The sequence below is a fragment of the Solea senegalensis genome, unplaced genomic scaffold (genome assembly GCF_019176455.1).
Source record: "Solea senegalensis isolate Sse05_10M unplaced genomic scaffold, IFAPA_SoseM_1 scf7180000014317, whole genome shotgun sequence".
NCBI lineage: Eukaryota > Metazoa > Chordata > Actinopteri > Pleuronectiformes > Soleidae > Solea > Solea senegalensis.
The window spans coordinates 67,025-89,000 of NW_025321019.1; the positions used below are offsets into that span (position 1 = coordinate 67,025).

Below are 21,976 nucleotides of genomic sequence, written 5' to 3' on the forward strand. Positions count from 1 at the left end.
TGTTCACCTCTGTGTGACGGTGCTGTCGTCTGTCTGTGTGCGTAGCCATTGACATAGACGCCACAGGCTTAGACCCTGAGGACAATGAGCTTCCCGTCAACCTGCGCTCCCCTAAAGCCTGTCCAAACACTGTCATGTCACCCCTAGCAAAAGAGAAAAGAATGGCCTTCTTTAAGAAGGTAATCCGTACGAGCCCAGCCTCCCTTCTTCTCTGTCCGTCCGCTCGGCTCTGACTAAAATGCCTGTGGCTGCTTGGCCTCACTCAGCGTCCGTCCTGTTTGTCCACACCACCGTCCTTGGCCCGGGCCAGTAGCATGCATGCCTTTTCTTAACATCTCTCTCTCTCCTCTCCCGTCTCACCACAGCTAAGCAGAAGCAGAAGTCGGTAAGTTGTGGCGCCGTAGTGCGCTGGCACCGCAGGGGCCTGAACTGTACAATAGAGACTCAACCTTTTGCACACACCTCTCACTCTGCCTCTGCAATCCTACAGTATGTGTTGTGTTTGTGGTTGTTTTTGTGTTCGGACCTGCGGTCGTGATCCTGTGATGTGTGATTTAGTGAGATCTCTGGGTGAATATTGGTCATCTATTTCAAAAAGTAGTGCAGTGCAGTGAGCGTTTGATGAGAAGATATGCCATATCTTTTCTTTTAAGTGCGAACTCTGACACGTAAGCACAGTTCCTGAATTGTCAAACTATTCCTTTTAGTCTACATATACCACACAGTATAAGCCCTAATATATTATTGTGGCAACTAAAGTCATTTTTAATGTCTGCAGCATGACATTTTTCATCACCAAACTACATTTGCACAGAGGAAATGTATGAAAAAACACTTTTAAAACAAAAGCAACTAATTCAGAGAAATCATTCTCTGAATTAGCTTCAGTTCATAAAAAAAAAGAGAACACTCTGTTATTTTTCCTTCTTATACACACACCCTTTAAACACACTTGTCTGCCAGACACCAGTGATGCACAGCAGCGTCCGGTTCACTGCCTCGTCGTCAAATGTAGACGGAAATATATTCAGATGTCACAAGAGAATGCCTAAAAGTAGGTTATTTCCTTTTTAGTCTGAGAGTACAATTAAAACAGAGGCATAATTCTCCACTAATTAAAAAAAATAATTAGTTACCGACTAGTCTAATTATCTGCTTAATTAAAGAATTGGCACTTTTTTTTTACTGCAGACATTTTGAAAGGTTTGAACAGGAAACATACAACTGCACCAGTGTCTCTGTCCAGTTCATATGTCAGGACACAGTGAAACTGAGGAAGCTAAATGGAACTCAGCCATCATTCATTTCTTTTTCTTTTTTTTTAAACCTGTGCTTTTCCTACTGTGACCTGTCAAAGTGTCTGCTGGGAAATGGAAAAGTCCCCTGAATCCCATACATTGAATGTCCATAGTTTGAAATTTTGGGAAATAGCTTATGTCCATACATAGGGCTGAAAATCGTAAGTGTTTTTTCAATAAATAAAAACAAGTTTTAAGCTTCGTAAATGTTTCTTTCAATCATATAATTAAGAAATCATTAAAAATGGAGTCTGACATTTGAGAACATCACAATTTCCAGGTCTGGGAAACACTGATGAACATTTTTCAACATTTCATGGAACAAACGATGACACGATTAATCGATTATAAAATGATCATTGATCGTTAGTTGCAGCCCTATTCATCCACCATATTCACCAGCTGTTATTTGTCTGGCTCCAGTCTGACTTGGAGTGTTCCATTCATAACAGATTTGACATATTCTTCTCAATCAGTACCATATTCAAACTCCTCCCCCTCCTCTCACTAACCTTTCCTGTTGTATGGATCCCTCTTTTCCCTGGTGACATCAGAACCATGAAAAGAGAGTAGTAATTTCACTTGAAACGTCGAAAATTTGCTATAATTTGCTCCGCAATGTCATTGACCTGATGATATTTAGAATTTGGTTGGCAAATAGCTAAACGTTATAGTATAAATTAAAGCTGGCTTACACTGTGTCAGACCGGCTGCAGACGTCTCATCTCATGGTTCACAATGTTCCAGTGCTTTTAAATTGTCTCGCTCATTGTTGTTCTGACCCCTCGAGTGATTTGCGACGATGAGTGTTTACTTTGTCCCCATAAATAAGTGCAACTGTTTTTCTTCTGCTCCTCCTCCTCCTCCTCCTCCTCCTCCTCCTCCTCAAAGACGGAACACATTCCTCCGTATGACGTTGTGCCTTCCATGCGGCCCGTGGTTCTGGTTGGACCGTCACTGAAGGGCTACGAGGTGCGTCAGCGGCGACATTTCAAAGACGACTCGGCCTTTGTTGTTTATCTGGGACTATATTAGCAAATGCTCGCGCGCCGTTCGCTGTCCTGACAGTTGTGTATCTGCTTGTCCGCAGGTGACCGACATGATGCAAAAAGCTCTCTTTGACTTTTTGAAACACAGATTCGAGGGGAGGTAAGTTCCCCGTGCCCTTTTATAATACAAGCGCTCATCCTGCTTCCTTCCTCGTTCTCTCTCTCTCTCTGTCTCTGTCTCTGTCTCTCACTCCTCGCTCTATAGGCGGGTATTTATCTGTCCCCCGAGGTTAGCCAAGGGAGTGTGTAACAAGTTTGTTTGGCCTAGAGATGTGTGCTGCTCCTTTAAATAGTCCCTCTCCATGTCCTTAATAGGCCATAGTGGGCCCTAGAGCAGAGAAGGATTCTCCCTACTCAATGTTGAGTCCATCCACTCATCCAGAGCAGAAAAAAGAGGCCGTTAAGTTAAACACTAAAGATCCACTCAGACCATCGGCAGCTGCAGGTTACACTGTTTATTTCCCCCTCCGAACGTCAACCACCTTCATTCTGAGCCCTCTGATTTTTCATTATACCAGAAAAAGAAAAATAGATTTGTGTGTAAAAAAAAAAATAATGTTATTTAAATACTAATTTAAGCTGACTCCATGGAGTGATTCAATGAATCATCTGTAAGTGGTAAACACAGTTTGCAGTTTGAAACACCACAGTGAGTAAATCACAAATGGCTGCAATTTAATTTCTTTATTTTTTTACTTTTGTATCTTATATGCAAATAAAAAAATCAACGTAAACATGTGGGGAAAAAATATCTTGAAGTTCTCCTCCTTGCAGTGGCTTACAGAGTGGTTATTTTGCCAGTCTTATGTGGTAATACATTTGAAATCAACAATGAATATGTCATGGAAGCTTGACTTAAATGATATAAATTATATAATGTCACGAGTCGTATGGTTATCTTCCTCGATCTATCTGCTATGCTGCCCCCACATGATTCTTGGTGGTACTGCTCCATTTGGCCTGTTTGATCTGCATTATTAAGTCTTCACAAGCTTTATTCAAGTTGCACAAAAACAGAATACGGACAGAACGCGCCGTCCATTTCTGTCCATGTATCTAACATTCACTGGTTCTTGATGTGCATCTATTTCTGTTTTTCTTCTCTTCTGTCCGAAGTGTTGACTCCATCTTGTTTGTCACAAGTTTGTCACATGAAGTCAACGGTTTCTCTCTGACTTTTGTGTCTTTCTCGTCCTTTGTCCCAGAATATCAATCACTCGCGTCACGGCCGACATCTCCCTGGCCAAGCGCTCGGTCCTGAACAATCCCAGCAAGCACGCCATCATCGAACGCTCGAACACACGCTCCAACTTGGGTACGTTTGGCCTGAAAAAATTGCCACAATTGCCTGGGAACATCTGGTGTTTTGATTCATAATGCTTTCAAGGAGACCAGCTTAAAGTGAAAGGAAAGGAAGGAAGCGATTAGAGTAACTCTTGACAATGGTTATGATAATGGCCCGGAGTGGCCCTGGCAAGTTTCGTTTGTCAGGAATGGGAGATAAAATGCATAAATGCAAGATAACAAGTTCAAGAACCACTCTGATTTGACTGGGCTTGATTGGGGGTTAGATGTGATCAGAGTGAAACAGATTCCAAAGAACAACGGAGGTGACGAGGGGTAATCTTTGCTGTGTTGCACCGTAACAATCAGTGCATGACTGCGGAAGAGTGAGAGATCCCAGGAAGAGCAGAAAGCTGGAAGCACAAAGTACATCCATTTTTTATGACAACACAGAGATTCAATGATTTCACTTCAGTCTGGTCCACATAAAAGTGTTTTTGGTTGGAGAGCCGAGGGCTGCAGCTCCATATGTTGTGCAAAACATTTTATCCTGCGAGTGCCACTCGCTATCTCCATCCCCGTCAACCTCCATCCGTCTTTGAAAAAAACCCCGAAACATTTTGTTTCGTATGAAGCTTGAAATCCACACTTCTGGCAAACATGCGGATGATCAAAGACACTTGCGTCAAGATACGACAAACAATTTAGGGAAGAATCCAGCAGAAGAAGAATGAGAGTTTGTGACTCACTTGTTGTCTGGATCAGTTTACTACAGACTCTGTCGTGACAGGAAGTTGTGAGGCCAGGCTGTGCGACTCTGTCAGATTTGGATTTGTGCCACGCTGTGATATTTCATAGGATTGTTTTTAGAGTCACGTCGTCATCTTTTGGAGTCGGGGGTGTGTGTGATGTAACAGTCGGCATTTGTTAGAGATAACAGAACACGGCTCATTTTTCTTCCCTCTCACTCTCCAGAAAGCCTTGTACAGTCGACGTGTACTCCAAAAACATAGATACTGTAGCTACAGCGTGGCTTTTATTTCAGTCAGCTACAGTCATGTGACGCGACATTTAAGAAACAAGTGCAGTGGCAAATTAGACATTTAAAGTTTGAGTGGGAGAAGATATAAAACATAAAGCATTCATAACCTCTGCAATAAAGCTGCAGTGGGTAACTTATGAGTGTTCTTTTGTCGTCGTTGATGTTATTATTTTACCGTTTTACCGTTTTTTTTTACCGGAGGCACAAATGGTTTATCCCATGAAACAGTTTTTTTTAGTAGTAGACTTTACTTCTGACACATTTACAGATATTTAGTAACACAATACTCCCGTTGCGGAACACAAAACACTGCTATACTGAGAAAGACAGAGAGTCATGAGGAGTCGCCATAGCCGGCACTGTGTGACCGTACTGCAGCTTTAACACCACCCTACTCTCTACTTTTTTACCTTTAGCTGAAGTCCAGAGTGAGATTGAGCGGATCTTTGAACTGGCCCGCACGTTACAGCTGGTGGTTCTGGACGCCGACACCATCAACCAGCCGTCACAGCTGGGGAAGACGTCCCTCGCCCCCATCATTGTCTACGTCAAAATCACCTCCCCCAAGGCAAGTAAAAAAAAACGTGGAGTGTAAAGGGGGAAGAGAGAGAAAATGAGGATGAATAAAAATAACTGAAGAAAGTCTCGTTTTACTTTCACCGACACATTAGTCACCTCTGCTGGTCGACTGGTCACTGCTGATATCACAACACGTCAGACGTGACTGCTTGTTTTTAAAAAAAGAATAAAAACAAGTGAGTGAACGCAATAGGAGAGACTGAATTATCCCTGTGACATTCAGCATATTTAGAAAAAAAAAATGATTCAGTGATCGATTTATAAAAAACATTTTTTTCACTCTGCTCTTATTAAAGGGTAAAAAATAAACTGTATTTCAACTAGTTATTTGATTGATTGCCCACCACTAATGGGTGTACAAGTCACCGTTGTTTAGAAATAAAGACCAGAGTAGAAAATGAATTACAATATACAAATACACATTGATGGCAGAGGTAAAAATACACCTGCATTTTAACACTAATGAATAATATATCTGTCTAATGTATCTTAAGTAAAGGCACTTGTTCTACCAAAAGTTATATACAGTACATTATTAAAAACTACAGTACAGGGATGCCACTGACGTCATTTTCTCGACTATTCACTTTTAATGATTTCTTTGTTACAATGAGCAAAGACACACCAGAAAGTGTTCACATCAAGAAGCTGAAAAAAAAACACTTTAAACCTGTTCATCGATAATAGAATAATAAAATAGTTGCCGATTAATTTAGCAATGGATGGATCGGTTCGACTGCAGTAATTGTTCATACGTGCATCAGTATGTCTGGCTTGTGTCTTGTGTTTATATGTCGTGAAGAAAAACAACGTTTCCATCTGTTGTCGTTCTCAACATATTGGTAAAGATAAAACAGAAATGAAAATTGAACACGACAGAAAGTGGAGTACATTTAGGACAAACAAATGATTCGACTCCAAGTCTCCTTCTGTTGTAAATGTACTTGATTTTCACAAATTTTATTTCTGGCACAGTATTAAACCGACTTCCACAGCATTTTGGATTCCTGCCCACGCAAAAGCTGTATTTAGTTTGGTCCTAAAAACATCTGTGACCTCTTTGCACTCTGTCCTCGTTTGCCTTCAGGTGCTGCAGCGTCTCATCAAGTCCAGAGGCAAGTCTCAGGCCAAACACCTCAATGTCCAGATGGTGGCAGCTGACAAACTGGCTCAGTGCCCTCCTGTAAGTCTCCACAGGAAACCCACATAATCACTGATTTCATCCCAGCTTTAGAAAATGTCCCGGAGTTTTGTCCTCTACAGATTGTTCTGGCTCTGGATTTTAGTTGTGTTGCATATCTGAAGTCTGATTAGTTTTTTTTTTTTTGGAAAGCTTTGTAATTCCAGCCTTTTTCCTGTTATGTCCCTCTATAATCTGCTTACTTGTTATTTCGGTCTTAGTAATGTTGTTGCAGTTTTGTGTTTGGTGCTATTTTAACGTAGTTACCCGTGCTCATGAACACATCAGAGGCTTTGTCTCTTTCTGTCCGACGTCTTCACTGTTGTGAAGTGAAGAATCCTGCGACCGATGTATGTTCTGATTACATTAATTCAATGTTAACATTATTAAAATTCAACTGCGGTGAAAAAAAATTACAGTTTTTCCTCCAATTTCAGTATATATTTCTGTAACTTAATAGCTTTTTGAGCATTTAAATTGATAGTTTTAATGGACAAACAAAAGGGTGACAGTGTTGGTCCTCGGGGCCACGCAGCAGTGTAGTGGCTAGCACTGTTGTCTCAAGAAGGTCGGGGTTCATGACCACATGACCTTTCTGTGTGGAGTTTGCCTGTTCTCAAGGTTCTCTGGTTTCCTTCCACAGTCCAAAAACATGTCAAGTGTCAAGCAAGTGTGAAAATAAGAGTGAATGGTGCTTGATGGACGGGCGACCTGTCCAGGGTGCTGCTGGGATTGGCTCCAGCTCCCCGTGACCTTCATGTGGAGGATAGAGTGGTAGTTGATGAATGAATGTTGGTCCTCTGCTCGCCCAGGAACCTGCGTCTCATACGCTCTTACACAGCAACACTCTTGGTGGAATAAAGTCCTGTTTATCCTTTTTATTGGAGCAGGGAAGTAATAATAATCTAGTTGCTTACCGACTTCGAGTTAAACAAGTTAAACCACGGTAAGCACAATGACCGTAAGATGCTGCCAATGTGAGTAAATTCACTCCTTTTCATCCTTGCACCTGATGCAGTTCACTTTTGTCAACTATAAAACAAGCAAAATTGGATTTAGACCCACACTAATCCAATTGTGCTATGTGCTGTAGACCGAAACGTAGCCTGTCGTAGTGTTTTTATTTATCATTTCTGTTGACCTCATCATCAGGTCTGACGGCACCCTCTCTTTACACAGGAGATGTTTGACATCATTCTTGATGAGAACCAGCTGGAGGACGCGTGCGAGCACATGGCTGATTACCTGGAGGCCTACTGGAAAAGCACTCACCCCAGCAGCTGCAACCCGCCCAACACACTGCTGACAAAGCTGCCCACTGCCGCCCTGCCCACCAGCGCGGCCCTGGTCCCCGGTGTGCAGGTACAGGAGCTGAGCGCACACTCTGTGCTAGTGAAGGCCACAGAGTGTGGGGGGGGGAATACCTGGTGTAGTGCAGATGGACAGATTTTAGATTTTGGGGGGTCTGTCCCAAATCCTGTGGTTTGTGTCAAAATGTGACTCACTCCAGCGTTGTTGGTCTCTTTGAATTTCCACATAATAAACAATTACTAGGGTCAAGGCACAAACCAAAATAAAAATAATGGTTCAATACTATAATGAAGTTAAATTCACATGATTAACAGTTGTTATTGTAGTAAATCTGTAGTGGCAGCATCAGGAGAGAAGCAGCTGATTTCATTCTCCACTCAGTGTCAGTCGCATGTGACCTGAACAACAGGTGCTTATGGTTTCTGGCTAAATGCTACATGCTAAAAATACTTGAGAACCACATTTATGCTGTTTTTGTCTGTCATTACGTCACAGGTTAGTAACACTAGGACTGCAACTGACGATTATTTTCATAATTGATTAAAAAAAATTATTTTGGTCCATTAGAAAGTGTTGAAAAATGTTGATCATTACTTCCCAAACCTGGAAATGATGATGTTTGTTGTCCACAAACCAAAATGATTATTCACTTTTAATGATTTCTCTGTTATATGAAGCAAAGGAACCAGAAAATATTCACATTTAAGAAGCGTAAAAATCAGAAAACACTGATTTATCAGTTATCAAAATAGTTGACAACTAATTTGGTAATTGCTCAATAATTGAGTAATTGTGTCAGCCCTACTCGTCGCCTGCAGCCACTTTGTTGTTTACATAGTACATCTCTACCTTTCTGTCGTCGTCGTCAGGCTTCTTCATATTTAGTATTTCAGCATAAAATCCATAAATGCCTGCTGAGGTGTCTGTGTGTTTATAATCAATTATTAATTATCACTTGTGTTCACAGAGTGGAGCTTTCTTTGTAGTTCTCAGGCACTTAAATACTGAATTATGGATGATTTTAGGGTTTTATTTTCAGTTCATTTAAATGTACAGTGTGTAAAATTTAGCATCCAGTGGGTAGGTTGCATGTTGCAGCTGAAAATCCCCCCATATTTCAACTGTGTTGAAAAACCTGTGTAGCCTTCAGTTAGCATCAAAAGAAAGTTTGTCCATTGTGAGCTGTTGTCAAAACACGGAGACCTGGCTGTTTTAATATATTTGACGTACTGGACCTTTCAAAGATGTGCTTGAAATCGATGGTTTTATCATATGCGATGATTATATCTCATTTGTACTTTTATCTGAGAACATTTGAGCACAATTTACAGTCAAATATTGTCAGTTAACAGTACTTAAATAGATTGCCCACACTGGTTTATTGTAGGGAAAAGATACGACATGATTTCAATTGTAGGAAGGTAACTTATTTCTTGACGTTTAACATGAATTTTGACAATGACACACTTTCATGACCAAATTAGAATTTGGATGTGATGTTTTTCGTGTCACCTCCACCTGACCACAAATAACCCCAGCTGTTTCCAGTTGCCGTCACATACAGTATGTTATAATCTCTCCCCTCTTACTCTCTCTTTGTCCACTGCCATCACAAATGGGACATGTAAGACTGACAAAGAAGGGAACAGTGATGTAGATGAGGAGACCGAGTGAACTTGCACGTGTGTTTGCAAGGGTGGTGAGATGTTTAATTTTGAAGTTTGTCTCCCCCAGGACCGCGGCCAACCTTCAGTGGCTGGTTGACAAGCAAGTGTGTTTGTGTGTGCTGTTGTTTTTTGGCATTTCATGCTTTAAAAGTGCATATATTCCACATGCACTTGATATGAAAATGCACTCAAGAATCAGCAAGGGTGACGTGCACTGTGTATCAGGCTACATCCACACCATACTGCTATGTTTCTGTGTAACGATGTTGTCACTTGAAAACAATCTGCGTCTCATTTCAGCGTCACAGGTAAGCTGCATCCATACAGAGTACCTGAAGTCGCATATCATGCATTTGTTTGCTCGGGCCTTACTGTTATAGATGACCTGTGTTGCTGTGACGCTGCCATAGAAATACACCAAACATAGAGAATAGGCAGAGACATCATCCTTTAGTTGTACACACGAAAATGCAAGTGTGGCATTTGGAGAGGTTTTTCAAAAACAGCGTTTTAGTGCTTTCTCTGTGGATAAACGGCTCTCTGTGGATACGATACGAAAACGTACGAAAACGTTCTTGTGTGTCCGTACAGAAAACATTACTAACACTAAATAACGGGTAAAACAAAGCAGGTTTTCATTTTTTAAGCCGATAGTAAGTGTTGAAAAACACATTTTCATTCACCTGCAGGTAACTGTGTCATTGTGTCACCGTTTCTGCCTGTCCAGACTAGTTTTCACACACAGAGCAGAGCCTGCAGCATTTCCACACACAAAAAAGTGGGGTAGTGTAGACACTCTGTATTTATCAAGTTTGGATTCACAAGTGTTTTTCTATCACACCCGTTTACAGCCACTAAGAGCAATTTGACACATCAGTGCTGGGGATCAAACCCAGACCTTCCAGTTGGAAGATGACCCACTGATCCAGAAGTGTGGATGTAGCCTTAGTCTGCATGAGTTTTGAGTTTTGTGTTTGCGGTGTTTCCTTGGTTTGGTTTCACTTTACTGACCCCGTGAATTTCCACTCATCTCAGGGAAGCAGCGCCGAGCAGAGGGGGGATAAAGCGTCGGCGGAGAGGAAAAGTTCAAGAGAAGACCACCAGCACCATCATCACCATCACCACCACCATCACCACCAGAGCCAGGACCAGGCCGATGCTGATGCCGATGCTGAGGCTGAGGGGGAGGGCGATGAGGAGGAGGAGGAGAGGCCCCTGAGGACAGAGTCAACCAGGAGAGCCCAGCACATTCACCACCGTACATCCTCTGCCAGGACTGAGCACCACAACCACCATCACCACCACCACCACCACAGCAGTCGAGCACGGGGTCTCTCGCGACAGGAAACTCTGGACTCTGAGACCCCCGAGAGCCGGGAGAGCCGGGAGAGCAAGGACTCGGCTTATATTGAGCCACGCACTCAGCGCCTCCATCAAGAAGAGGAGGAGGAGGAAGAGGAGGAGGAGGAGGAAGACGATGAGGACGAGGATGAGGAGCACCCCCAGCAGCAGCAGCAACAGCAGCAGCAGCGATTTGAGCCCCTGCCCCACCGAGACCACAACCACCATCACCACCACCACCATCACCACCGCGGCGGCGCTGACGAGGCCGGCCACGGCACAGGACACCACCGCTCCAAAGAGCGCGAACAGGACCATAACGAGCGCAACAAGCAGCGCTCACACCACCACCACCGGCCGGCTCGTGACCACCACCATCACTGCTATGACCGGGACAGGGACAGAGAGGGGGAGGTGGCTCCCAAAAAGAGGGGTGATGCAGGGGAGTGGGTGAGAGACTCTTATATCCACCAGTGACAGACCAAATCCCTCCCTGAAGTTCCATTTTGGTTTTTTTGAAAGACCGTCCTGTTCTCCCATCGTGCTGCTATACCCTGAAACCACAGCATCCTATTTATGTACACTTCCTTTGTAAATGCTGTTCAATCTTTTCTCAACGGCAGGATTTTTTGATTACATAGATACGAATATAAATATATGTATATATGTGTATCTATGCATAGACGTGGTTTATGTGTGGATATGCATGAATCTTCTTAAATATGCATATTTTAAACCTGTGTTGGATAAAGCATGACACAAAGAGCAGAATTGGTTTTCTGTGCTGAGCTGTGCTTTCTGTGATTAGCATTTTCTTTTTTCATTTTGATAGTTTTTTTTTAATTAATATTATTGTTATTATTATAATTATAATTATTTTATTCTATTTTTTTTTTGCTTTGCCACCACTTGAATATGTTCCTTCAGACGACTACTGCTAGGGTTGACTGCAAGAGTTTAAGTTGACTAACCAAGTTAGTCCGATGCTGTATTTGCAGAGGTCTTTTTCTTTTTAAAAGAATGGCAATTTGGGAAATACACCAAAAATAATAAATACATCAAAAATGAATGCAGTCTTAACAGCTCTACCTTTCAGTTATTAGCTTAACCTGTGCGCCAGAGGTTTGAAATACTGGGAGGCTGCCGTTGGTTTATTGTTTCACGTTGACGTGTGTTTAATTTAGGGATGCACGATACTGGACTTTTGGGATTGGATTTATGGGGAGTGCTTTGATATTTTCTCTCGTGTCGCAGCAGATGTCGATGTAAGTTTATTTCATTGAGCAAAAGTAAATGAATGTAGAAAAAACAATAGCTATAGAGGGCGCCAGCATGGAAGTCAAGGAGGTAGAGGGCTATGTTGTCGTCATTGGTCATATCGGCAGATCTTGTTGTGTTTACGATATCCGACTATATACATTTTAAAGCAAATATCTGCCGATACCGAGCCGGTAATATCGCGCATCCCTAGTTTAAATGATTTTGTCCACGTCACAGGCTAAATAACTGAAACGTGTCTCTGTGTATGCAGCAGAATCTCTCTCAATCGTATGACACTGTGTCACGTGTTTGCCTCGCGTGACGCTGCATTCATTTTAGCTGGGTGTACCTAATAAACTGGCACATTTTGAGTTTCACAGAGCTTCATCTGAAAGCTAACGGACACAAACACACACACAGTGTCTGTGTTTGTTTCACTTTTATTAACGGCTATACCACGTGTCGCTTCATATTTAACAGACAGACCACAGAGCTGTTTTCATCACCAGCAACAAAGCTTGTAAAAGTATTTCCCAAAGTGTCATACTACTCTGTATAAGTTTATATTATTTTTATTTGCTTTGTTCCCCTTTTTTTGAATCCTTCATTCCCTATTTATGCCTCGTTGGAGGTGCACCTTAGTCATGCCTTATGAGACAAATGAGTTCAACAATAACTTCCTCATAACTTCAGCAACTTCCTTACATGCAGTACTGTTCTCTCTCTCTTTGTATGGGTCCACAAACATTTTTGATAACATTGATACACCCTTTATTCTGCACTTTTACGGATTAACTTTGGTTTAATACAGTTTAGCAATTTGATATAAAATCGCAACTAACCGTGACAAAACTGCATGGAGGGTATCTCCTGTTCTGGTCTGGCCCGTTTTTGTTTTTTTAAATGAATGTTGTGCGACTTTATTTCCAACATGATAATTCACAAATTAGGATTTACCTTCAGATTTTTAAAAAGATTAAAATGAGACTGCAAACGTCAACTAGGAGATTATTTAAGTATTTCTGCCATGTTGTTACTCCCCTGACTAAAACGAAAAGTAATGTAAAGTTTGACATTTTAATCATGTAACAACTCATGTGCTAAAGGTCCAGTGTGTAAGTATTGTGCCGTGTTTCCATCAATGTACGGTGTGGCACGGTTCGGAACGGTAAATCCCCGGGTCAGATTTGCGTTTTGACTGAGAACTATAGTTTACGTAGGTAGGCGGGGCGTACGTTGTGCCTGATGGCCGGAACATGGAATGGTGAGGGACGGTTGGGATTATTCCTAATGAAAACCCCAAAGAATTTGTACGTACCAAACCGTTCCACTCGGTGGAGACGTGGTTTTTGGTGACCTCTCTTGGTGAGACTGTAGGTTGTAATGAGCAGAGGACTCCTCAGCTCGAACCTCCTCTCCCAAGGGCGTCACTGAACTACAATGTCATTCTACTTGGTTTGTGGAGTAGGCTTCCAATTTAAAATCAGAAATGACCGAAAGAACGAGATCGCAAAATACAAAGGAGGCTGAAATTAGTTTTCCTCTGCACGGCGGCCAGGCTCAGCCTTAGAGATAAGGTGAAGAGCTCGGACATCCAGGACCGCTACTCCTTCAGTGTCGAGAGGAGTTTGTAGTCTGTTTTTGGGCACGTCCTTTCGGGAGGAGACCTCAGGGCTGACCCAGGACACGTTGGAGGGATTATATCTCTCGGCTGGCCTCAGACCGCCTTTGGATCCTCCCCTGAAGGGCTGGCGGACGTGGCTGTAGAGAGCCATGTCTCCCGGACCTAGATGAACAGAAGAGGATGACGACGACACTCCTGTTTTGGCCGCTGTAGCAAAGTGGCGGCACAAAATGGCTTCCTCCGTGAAGCGAGGCCCTTCCCTAAAGTACATAGAAGAGGCTGATTCTAAAGTGATCACACACTCCTGCCAATAAAACCCTCTACATGTTACACACTGGACCTTTAATTTCTTGATAGTAAAACATTTTTTAAAACTAACTTCAAACCCTCGGACGCCACCTGCTCCCTCTCTTTGATTTTGCCTGACAGTTGTAATTCTAAACACTCCCATTTCTATGCTACGTTGGTAGCACGACAGGATTTTTAAACCATGTACATGTGTATGTACATAATGCATAAATGTAAAAAAAAAGAAAAAAGAATAAAGTTGGCAACAAAGGCCTGCTGAGGGGGGAGAGGACGTTGCTGTGTGCTTTGTCAGAGGATCCAGACAGAGGGCGACTATTAATAGTCCTTTTGGAACTTGACTGAAAGACTGAGGTAGACTCTCCGCCCTGCCTCCTGTCGTCATGACAACGTCGACATGAATGACAATACTGAAATACCGAGGGGATGCGTCTAAAATCGGAAGCTGCTGCTGCTGCTGCTCCAAAAATAGATAAACAACCGCTGCCAGGGATGCAGATGATTTCTTGTTTGTAAACAGGGAACTTTTCCGTGCTGCAGTGAAGAGCGCATCATCTTCTACTACTTCTTAAGTGTATTACAAAGAAGTGGGTTCACATTATGTGGACACACATTTCACTTCATAAAGTTGCACTTTTTTAAAAATTCATAAGCAGGACACTGACGTGTAAATAAAAGGATTTCTAACATTTGGAAATAACTGTGCGACACATTTGTCACCAACTCGGATTGCATGAGATTATATTGTAAAATTCTGTTTTAATAATATTAAATATGGCCCGATAGGAAAGACATGTCGTAGAAAAACAAACCGTAAACTCTTCTGTACGTACAATTTAAATGCCTATTTTTTTGTACTTGAATTAAAGTTGCTTGTAAATGCTAAAAAAAATATATGACTCGTTACCAAATTAGTTTTTCAAGTTTTTGACCAACATTTCATCAGTTGAATGAGATAATGTTCGCTGCGGCGAGTGCACTTTTTCAGACCGGAGTCGTCGTCGAAATCATTTCTTTCGTCAAAGCATCGGAACGCGTTAATGAAAAGGTCCCACGCGCTAATTGTTACTACCTCTCATGGCCCATTTCTGCTACTTCCTGATCCACCCTCTTGGATCCTGTGAATCCACCGTCACCATGGCAGCTGTGTCGTCACGGTTGTCATAACGACGACAGTACTGCTGCATTTGCCAGCACTCATTCAGTCTCCATCCCCACGTGCATGCCTCCCCCCCTCCCTCCCTCTCCGTATTTAGAAAGCTTATCCCTATATGGCCCACACTTTGAGAGAGCAGCTGTTGGGAGGCTGATGCTGTAAACAGCGTCTTTGTCAACACTGGCCTGTTAAAGCACACACACACACACAGAGGCAGTGTGTCGTATTATAAACACTGTTATTCCCGGCTGTGACAGACAAACGTGCCCTCTGGTCAGTTTTTCAGGAACTTGGCAATAAAGAAGCCGATAGTGTCCTTGTCGGCTCTGCAGTGGAGCGGCGCTGTCGTTTGTGTCTGGTCCCACGTCAGCTCAGGACTGAACCTCTGGAGGAGGCGCAGCTGCTCAGGTGCGAGGCCGGCTCCTGGCATTCCTTCTCCACCGATGTGAGGCTCCTGAGAGGGACGATGACAAGAGCGAGCATTGGCGGAGGCTCTGTACATGTCTGGGTAAATTTGTGACTCCATGCACAACACATGACTAGAAAAGTTTTCTGTTTTTTTTTTTTTTTGGTTTTACCTGTGGCTGAAGTGTGAGGCAGGGAAAGGTCTTGAGGGCCCAGGCTACCTGCTCCTCATTCTCTGCTAGAGTCACCGTGCAGGTGCTGTACACCAGAACCCCACCTTTCTTCAACAGCCGCACCGCCTGCAACAAAAAGTCATGGTTTTTGTGTTAAGTCCACGACATAAAAGATAAGAAATGCAGCTTGAAAGAATAAACGGCTTCTTTAATAGGTCCAGATTGTATTGTTAGTGACACCTGCTGGTGAGACTTGAGCACTCCTTTGCTTACCCCTCCCTCTCCCAAGCACAAACTACAGTGGCCTTTACATACCAAAATGATATTTTTGGTATGTAAACTCTGGCGACCTCCTTAAAACAAGACCCTTGTCCAATGTACATATACAAAAAGCTCATTCTAAAAACTACAAAAACTGTGGTTTCCCATAATGTGCATGTACCAAAACCATCCATTATTTTTCATTTTCAAATTTCTTTTTTTTAAATGAACAAACAAAACAACGGTCTTTTAGCCAAGTTCTCCACCTCCAGCCTCAAGGGGCAGTAGTGAGCCCACTGCAGTTGTATTAGTTGGAGGTTAAAAACTAATGGTTGCTCTTCAGCTGGACATGTAAACAAGAAACAAGCACATAACTGCAAGAATTGAGATGACAATGTAAATGTTAGGTTTAGTACGTGTCTGTGCTGCCCTCAAGTGGTGAAAAACAGTTATTGCCGGTTTAATTCCAAGTCAGTGATAGAGCTTGTCTGCAGTAAATTCTCATCAGAAATCAATGATATGAGAGCTGCTATTGCTGAGGAGTGATTTATAGAGATGGTACAACATTAATTTGTGTGTACTGTGTAGTCACAGCTTTCCCCAGGAAACCACTGCACTTCCACGTGGATTTCCCTTTTGAAAAAAATGTGACCTACCTGTAAATACTATGAAATGCTGCCACCTACTGACCAAAGTGAGCCATTACAAATGTAATGCAACAGCACAGTGGTTGCAGGAAAGTGATTTAACGTGTCAGAAGTGCCGTATGTGTTGAGTGTTTTAAAAACCTACAGCATGAAATAAGTTGCGCTGCAAAGGTTGGTAGGAACAGATCTCCTTGAGACTCCAGGTGCATGCCATGTTGGGTCTCTGTCCCAGGCCACTGCAGGGAGCGTCCAGCAAAACCCGGTCGAAACTCTCAGGAGGAAAAGGAGGTCCTGGGATATAAACATAAACATGTGGTCATGTTTATTCAAGAAATAATCACAGATAAATATTCAAAAGTGACTTTCTACCTTCAGTTTGAAGCGCGGGGTCACTGCTTACAGCCTGAGTGCTGTTGAAGCAATAAACCTTCACGCTTCGTAAATGCAGCATTTGTGCATTTTGACGGATTCGGTCGATCTTATTTCGGATCCTGTCCAAGGCCACGACCTCGCCCTGCGCGAGACAGAAACTCGGTTACATTCACTGCGGTTACGTGATTGTTTTTCCCCCGTTAAAAGCTGGCGTTTTCTCTTCATGGTGAAAATAAATGTAGGATTTTGAATTCAAACTGAACCTGAATTTTAACACTGACCTGATCCCCCATGATTGCGGCGATATGGCAGGTCTTCCCTCCAGGTGCAGCACACATATCCAGGATACGTTCGCCAGGGCGAGGCCCGAGGACGTGTCCCACAACCACAGAGGGCAGGTTCTACAGACAGGAACTCCGGTTATTTTGGGGATTGACAAATGCCAAGCTACTTCTTGAACTACCTCATTGTGGTGGAGGAGTGTGAGGGCCCTAATGATCCTAGGAGTTATGTTGTTGGGGGCAATTTGCCTCCAGAAACAATGAAACATGCTACATTTTACATGAACTGTAGGACTAATACTATAAAAAAAACATTTGCATTTATAGATGGACTATTCAGCTTGTGACATGAATAGGTACAAGCATGCATTTCACTGCTCTGACATTGATTTCACCTGCAGGAAAGCCAGGTTGGGAAGAACTCCATCAAAGGAAGGACTCCAGTAAAGAGGCTCAACCATCCGGATGCCGACACCTCTAAAATATGAGAAAACAGTGAGTAAAATATTATTTTCTTTTCTAAAGATGTCTGATCGAGTCATCAAAGCAGAGTTTGGTTTTGAGTCATATTTTACTAAAATCATGACTGAGTGACACCTGAGTGTGGCAAGCAGGACAGAACATGGTTCACGCACAGTTTACAGTCTGCAGAAGTGTAGAGAATCGACTTACTTGGCAGGTTTATCTGAGCAGAAGATGCTGGAGCGCTCCACTTCAGAGACTCCATTTCCCACAAACGCTGTCTTCCCCTGGAAACTCGTGGCTCCACGCGTGCACTTTCCCTCCAGGTCGGAGAAAACAGATACCACGTCTCCTGTTTTCATGTCTGCACGTAAAAAAAACAAAAAAACATCACAGGCAGATCTCGTGTTATATAACAACATAGACTGGACCACTGGACTCTTACACTTCGGGCTGGCAATGATTCCCGGTGTGAAGACGTGAGCGCCTCTTAGCACGGCGCTGCCACACTGAGCGCCGACCACGACCTCAGAGCTGAGCTGCTTCACAGCTCTGACAACACGAGAGAAAAGAGAAGTCATACACGTCAACACAGACTATAGGTGGGATGACCTTATCCCTCACAGACCCATCAGTAACAATCACAAACATTGCTGATTTAAAATATTCATCAAAGATGTCGTTCTCCTGATTTTGATGTTGTTGGTTTCATTTAATCACACAGTGTGTAATTTCTGCTGCTAGTGGTGTCTCTCAATCAAAACAATATCATAAGACCTAGTTTGTTGATGTAGGGAAGCAGCGAGGAATCAAGGGAAGTGCTGTTTTTTGAGTAGCTGATGTCCGTCAGTGACTAATACACACAATAAAAAAACAAACAGACTGGACAACTTGGAGAACTGAATATTTCCCTCTTCACCCCTGAGTAAAATGGATGATGATGAGTCATAAAAACTGATTTGTGTGGATTTAAAGAGTTGGAAACGTTTTCGCTGACGTAAGAAGTCAAATCGTCAAAATATAAAACTTTAGTCTCTTCATTTTCAGATCTTGAAATACAGAAATGTCACATGTTTTGTATTATTCCAACAGCTTTTCTCTTAAATATGATAATGCTGTGGTTCAGTTGCTGCATATGAAACACTGTATCTGGATTTTGAAAACAGCTCAATATATAAATTGTGTAAAATATCTATTATTAATAGTGGGCCACACGGCAGTGTAGTGGTTAGCACTTTCGCTTTGCAGCGAGAAGACCCGGGTTCGAGCCCCGGTTGGAACAAGGGCCTTTCTGCATGGAGTTTGCATGTTCTCCCCGTGTGTGCGTGGGTTCTCTCCGGGTACTCCGGCTTCCAGCGGTTAGATGATGACTGACTGACTGATCTATTATTAATAGTAGTTTAAAATACAATTTCAACTGTTTTATTGGTTATGATAAACTGAATTTGTTCAAATTCACTCCCACACTTTGAAGGTGTCATCATATTTTTTTTTATTTTGTAGTCAGTCCAGGAAATTCCATGTGGTTTTTGGCCTGAGGGAACATCAGCTCTGTTGTTGGACAGACACTTTGTGTTTACTCCAAAGAGGAGAACAGTGTGACTTTGTTCCAGCTTTCCTTACATACCTCGGGCCATCGACAGGAAGCAGCAGCACATCTGGAATTCTCGGGTGAGGAACAATCTGAAGGGAGACGTCCTCTGCTGACGAGCCAAACATCTGCTGCTTCAGCAACAGCAGCAGCAGCAGCACAGAGGTGATTGGTTAAAATGATTATGATCACACGGAAAACATCACATCTAAACTTTTTAGTGTACTCCTTTCACCTTTTGCAGCGCTTCTGCTAACTTGAGTCTGATCTCGTCCAGCGAGGCCAGATGAGTGCTGACCCGGACACACGTGTGTGAAGGCGGGTGTGACAGACATGTGAGCAGCCTGTGAAAACGAATCTCCGCCTCCTGAAGACTGACTGCAGCTAAAACCTGAAAATCACATTCAAAACAAACACATGAGCCAAAAGCTGACAAGAGCTTACAGTTGCATACAGTAGTTGATCTCTATATTTAAGGTTTTCAACGTTCTAACTATATTTGAGTGTTACCAGAGAATGATTATGGTTTTTCTCCCTCAAACTTTTTTAGTGTCTAAACTGCCTGCTGAGGAATTTTCTTCATACAAAAAAAGTTATTCTGTTTTTCAGAGACAAAACTCCCCGTGTGAGTGTGGCTTTTCTCCGGGTTCTCCAGTTTCTTCACACAGTCCAAACACCGTAGGTGTGTGAGTGAGAGTGAATGGTTGTTTGTCTCTGTGTCCCTGTGATGGACTAGTGATCTGTCCAGGGTGAACACTGCCTATCACTCTATGTCAGCTGAGATTGGCACCAGCGGCCCTCACATGAAGGATAACACAGTAGAAGATGGATGGATAGAAGACGCTTACATATAGCTGCCTTAAAATTGGATTTATACTGTTGTGTTGCGTCACTACAAATAAACGAATTTGAAGGATGTTAGTATTCAAATTAATTCATACTAATTCTCACCTCTTTGTTTATGAAGACACTCTTCAGATACTCGGCCACTTCAGGTTTCAGGGAGATTCCTGGAAAAACAGACATTTTGTCTGCTCCCGGCAAAACTTTTCAGCCTGTAAAAGAAAAAAATGTTGGTCAAAATATTAGTCATAAACCATCTGTAAAATGTGTTGTGCTGGATCATTTTGTGCAATTTTATTGTATTAACGATTGTCCATTGACAGTTATTTCATTTTTTCCTGCAGATATATAGTTGAATATGCAGCTCAAAGTCTACCTATTTATTATTTGTATAATTATTTTCATATAAGCAGAGCTACAAATCTACAGTGATGTTTTTGTCACAGTATAGTCTTCAACATATGTTTGTTTCCTGTCTCTACACTTTCTCTTTCACTCATTAGAAAGGTAAGCCATTTAACTCCTCGATTTCCTGCTATTTAGTGGAGTCATTCATCCATTAATTTGAGCAGTCATTGTGTTTTCTATCACTGTCTGTATGTTTTCCTTTCTCTTAATAAAACCTGCGATCTACGATGCGATATATTAGAGTGAGTAGTAGTAGGTGGCTAGCCCGTGCTTTGTTTACTTACCTAAATACAAAAATACATTAATAATAGTACAATACAGTACACATAATTCAAAATGAATGAGTGCAAATTCAAAAACAACATATCGTTATGTTCTATTTAACGTCTTCGCGGTTCGCTCACGCCGTTGTCACATCAACGCCTCTTTGTCTTAAAGTGAAATTCGATAAACAAACAGTTTCAGTCTGAGTTTAATGTCAGTGTTAAATCTGTAAATACTCACGTTCGCTCATGGCCGGTGCTGCAACTACAGTACTACTTCCGCATACGTCATCACAGCGAGGCCACGTGACACTTATGGTTTACTTTTTTTAATGCCAATCGTTTTTATTTTTAAGATACAATTTTAAGTTTAATGGAGAAAATAATCCATTAAACTCAATTAAACATACACATTTTTATTATTAAAGATTGACAAAAAATTATGAACAAAACAGTGTGTAATGAACAAATAGGCAACAATAACTTACAGACAGACGACTTTATAAATCCCTTTGGGAGGTTCCCTCGTCCACACACAGCGCTGAGTCATATATACATATATATGTATAGGTATATATATGTATATATACCTATACATATATATACCTATACATACATATATATGTATATATATGTATATATACATATACATATATACCTATACATACATATATATAAGAATAAACTATGTATATATATATATACTATATATATATATATATATATATATATATATATATATATATATATATATATATATATATATACACAGTATATACACACATACATACAGTATACAGTACATAAAGTATAATCCGTATTTCTGTCAAAACCAAAATACGAAAATTCGGAAACATCGCCCCCTTTTCAAGTAGCGTGCTAACTTATTAGCATGCATAATAAAGTAAAAAAAAAAAAAACAATCATTGAAAATGAGAACTTGTGAAGTTATGATGTTCAGCCACAGGGTGGCGCAGTTATTACATGAAGAGTATACCTGAGCTGCGATTGCGAGCTGCTTATTTCAGCCAAGAGGAGCAGGTTGTTTTAATGGAGAGCTGTGAGGAATACAAAAAAATTGATCACAAACAAATATGACAAGAGATGAGGCCAGAGCCGGCCCAAGGCATAAGCGAACTAAGCGGCTGATTAGGGTCCCGTGACCACCAGGGG

At 41.9% G+C, this 21,976-nt stretch overlaps 2 protein-coding genes across 11 annotated transcripts in view; one reads left to right on the top strand and one right to left on the bottom strand.

Annotated features, from left to right (window-relative positions):
- cacnb2a (calcium channel, voltage-dependent, beta 2a) overlaps window positions 1-14,210 on the top strand; it is a 59,966-nt gene extending 45,756 nt beyond the window's left edge. For 5 of the 6 annotated variants that reach the window (XM_044016277.1, XM_044016280.1, XM_044016282.1 and 2 more), the window contains 8 exons: window positions 46-179; window positions 2,190-2,270; window positions 2,389-2,447; window positions 3,553-3,662; window positions 5,090-5,241; window positions 6,340-6,435; window positions 7,612-7,794; window positions 10,446-14,210. In XM_044016277.1, the coding sequence (XP_043872212.1) occupies window positions 46-179; window positions 2,190-2,270; window positions 2,389-2,447; window positions 3,553-3,662; window positions 5,090-5,241; window positions 6,340-6,435; window positions 7,612-7,794; window positions 10,446-11,228 (1,598 nt within the window). In that variant the 3' untranslated portion in view covers window positions 11,229-14,210. Of the gene's footprint in view, window positions 1-45; window positions 180-365; window positions 386-2,189; window positions 2,271-2,388; window positions 2,448-3,552; window positions 3,663-5,089; window positions 5,242-6,339; window positions 6,436-7,611; window positions 7,795-10,445 lie in introns of all 6 variants that reach the window. The other variant, XM_044016279.1, reaches the window with a different exon arrangement.
- Window positions 12,438-21,077, bottom strand: nsun6 (NOP2/Sun RNA methyltransferase 6). Of its 5 annotated transcripts, none has more exons than XM_044016287.1 (12): window positions 21,045-21,077; window positions 20,241-20,344; window positions 19,525-19,680; window positions 19,326-19,420; window positions 18,144-18,250; window positions 17,909-18,062; window positions 17,632-17,713; window positions 17,237-17,356; window positions 16,953-17,097; window positions 16,729-16,874; window positions 15,676-15,801; window positions 12,438-15,551 (listed from the first exon to the last, which is right to left on the bottom strand). In XM_044016287.1, exons 2-12 carry the CDS (start codon window positions 20,313-20,315, stop codon window positions 15,372-15,374), a joined length of 1,386 nt encoding a protein of 461 aa, XP_043872222.1. In that variant the 5' UTR covers window positions 20,316-20,344; window positions 21,045-21,077; the 3' UTR covers window positions 12,438-15,371. The 5 variants fall into 5 exon arrangements, with proteins under 5 accessions (XP_043872222.1, XP_043872221.1, XP_043872220.1 ...); XM_044016286.1 differs by having other exon boundaries at window positions 19,326-19,423; XM_044016285.1 differs by having other exon boundaries at window positions 17,909-18,250; window positions 19,326-19,417.
- Between the last annotated feature and the right edge of the window lie 899 nt (window positions 21,078-21,976).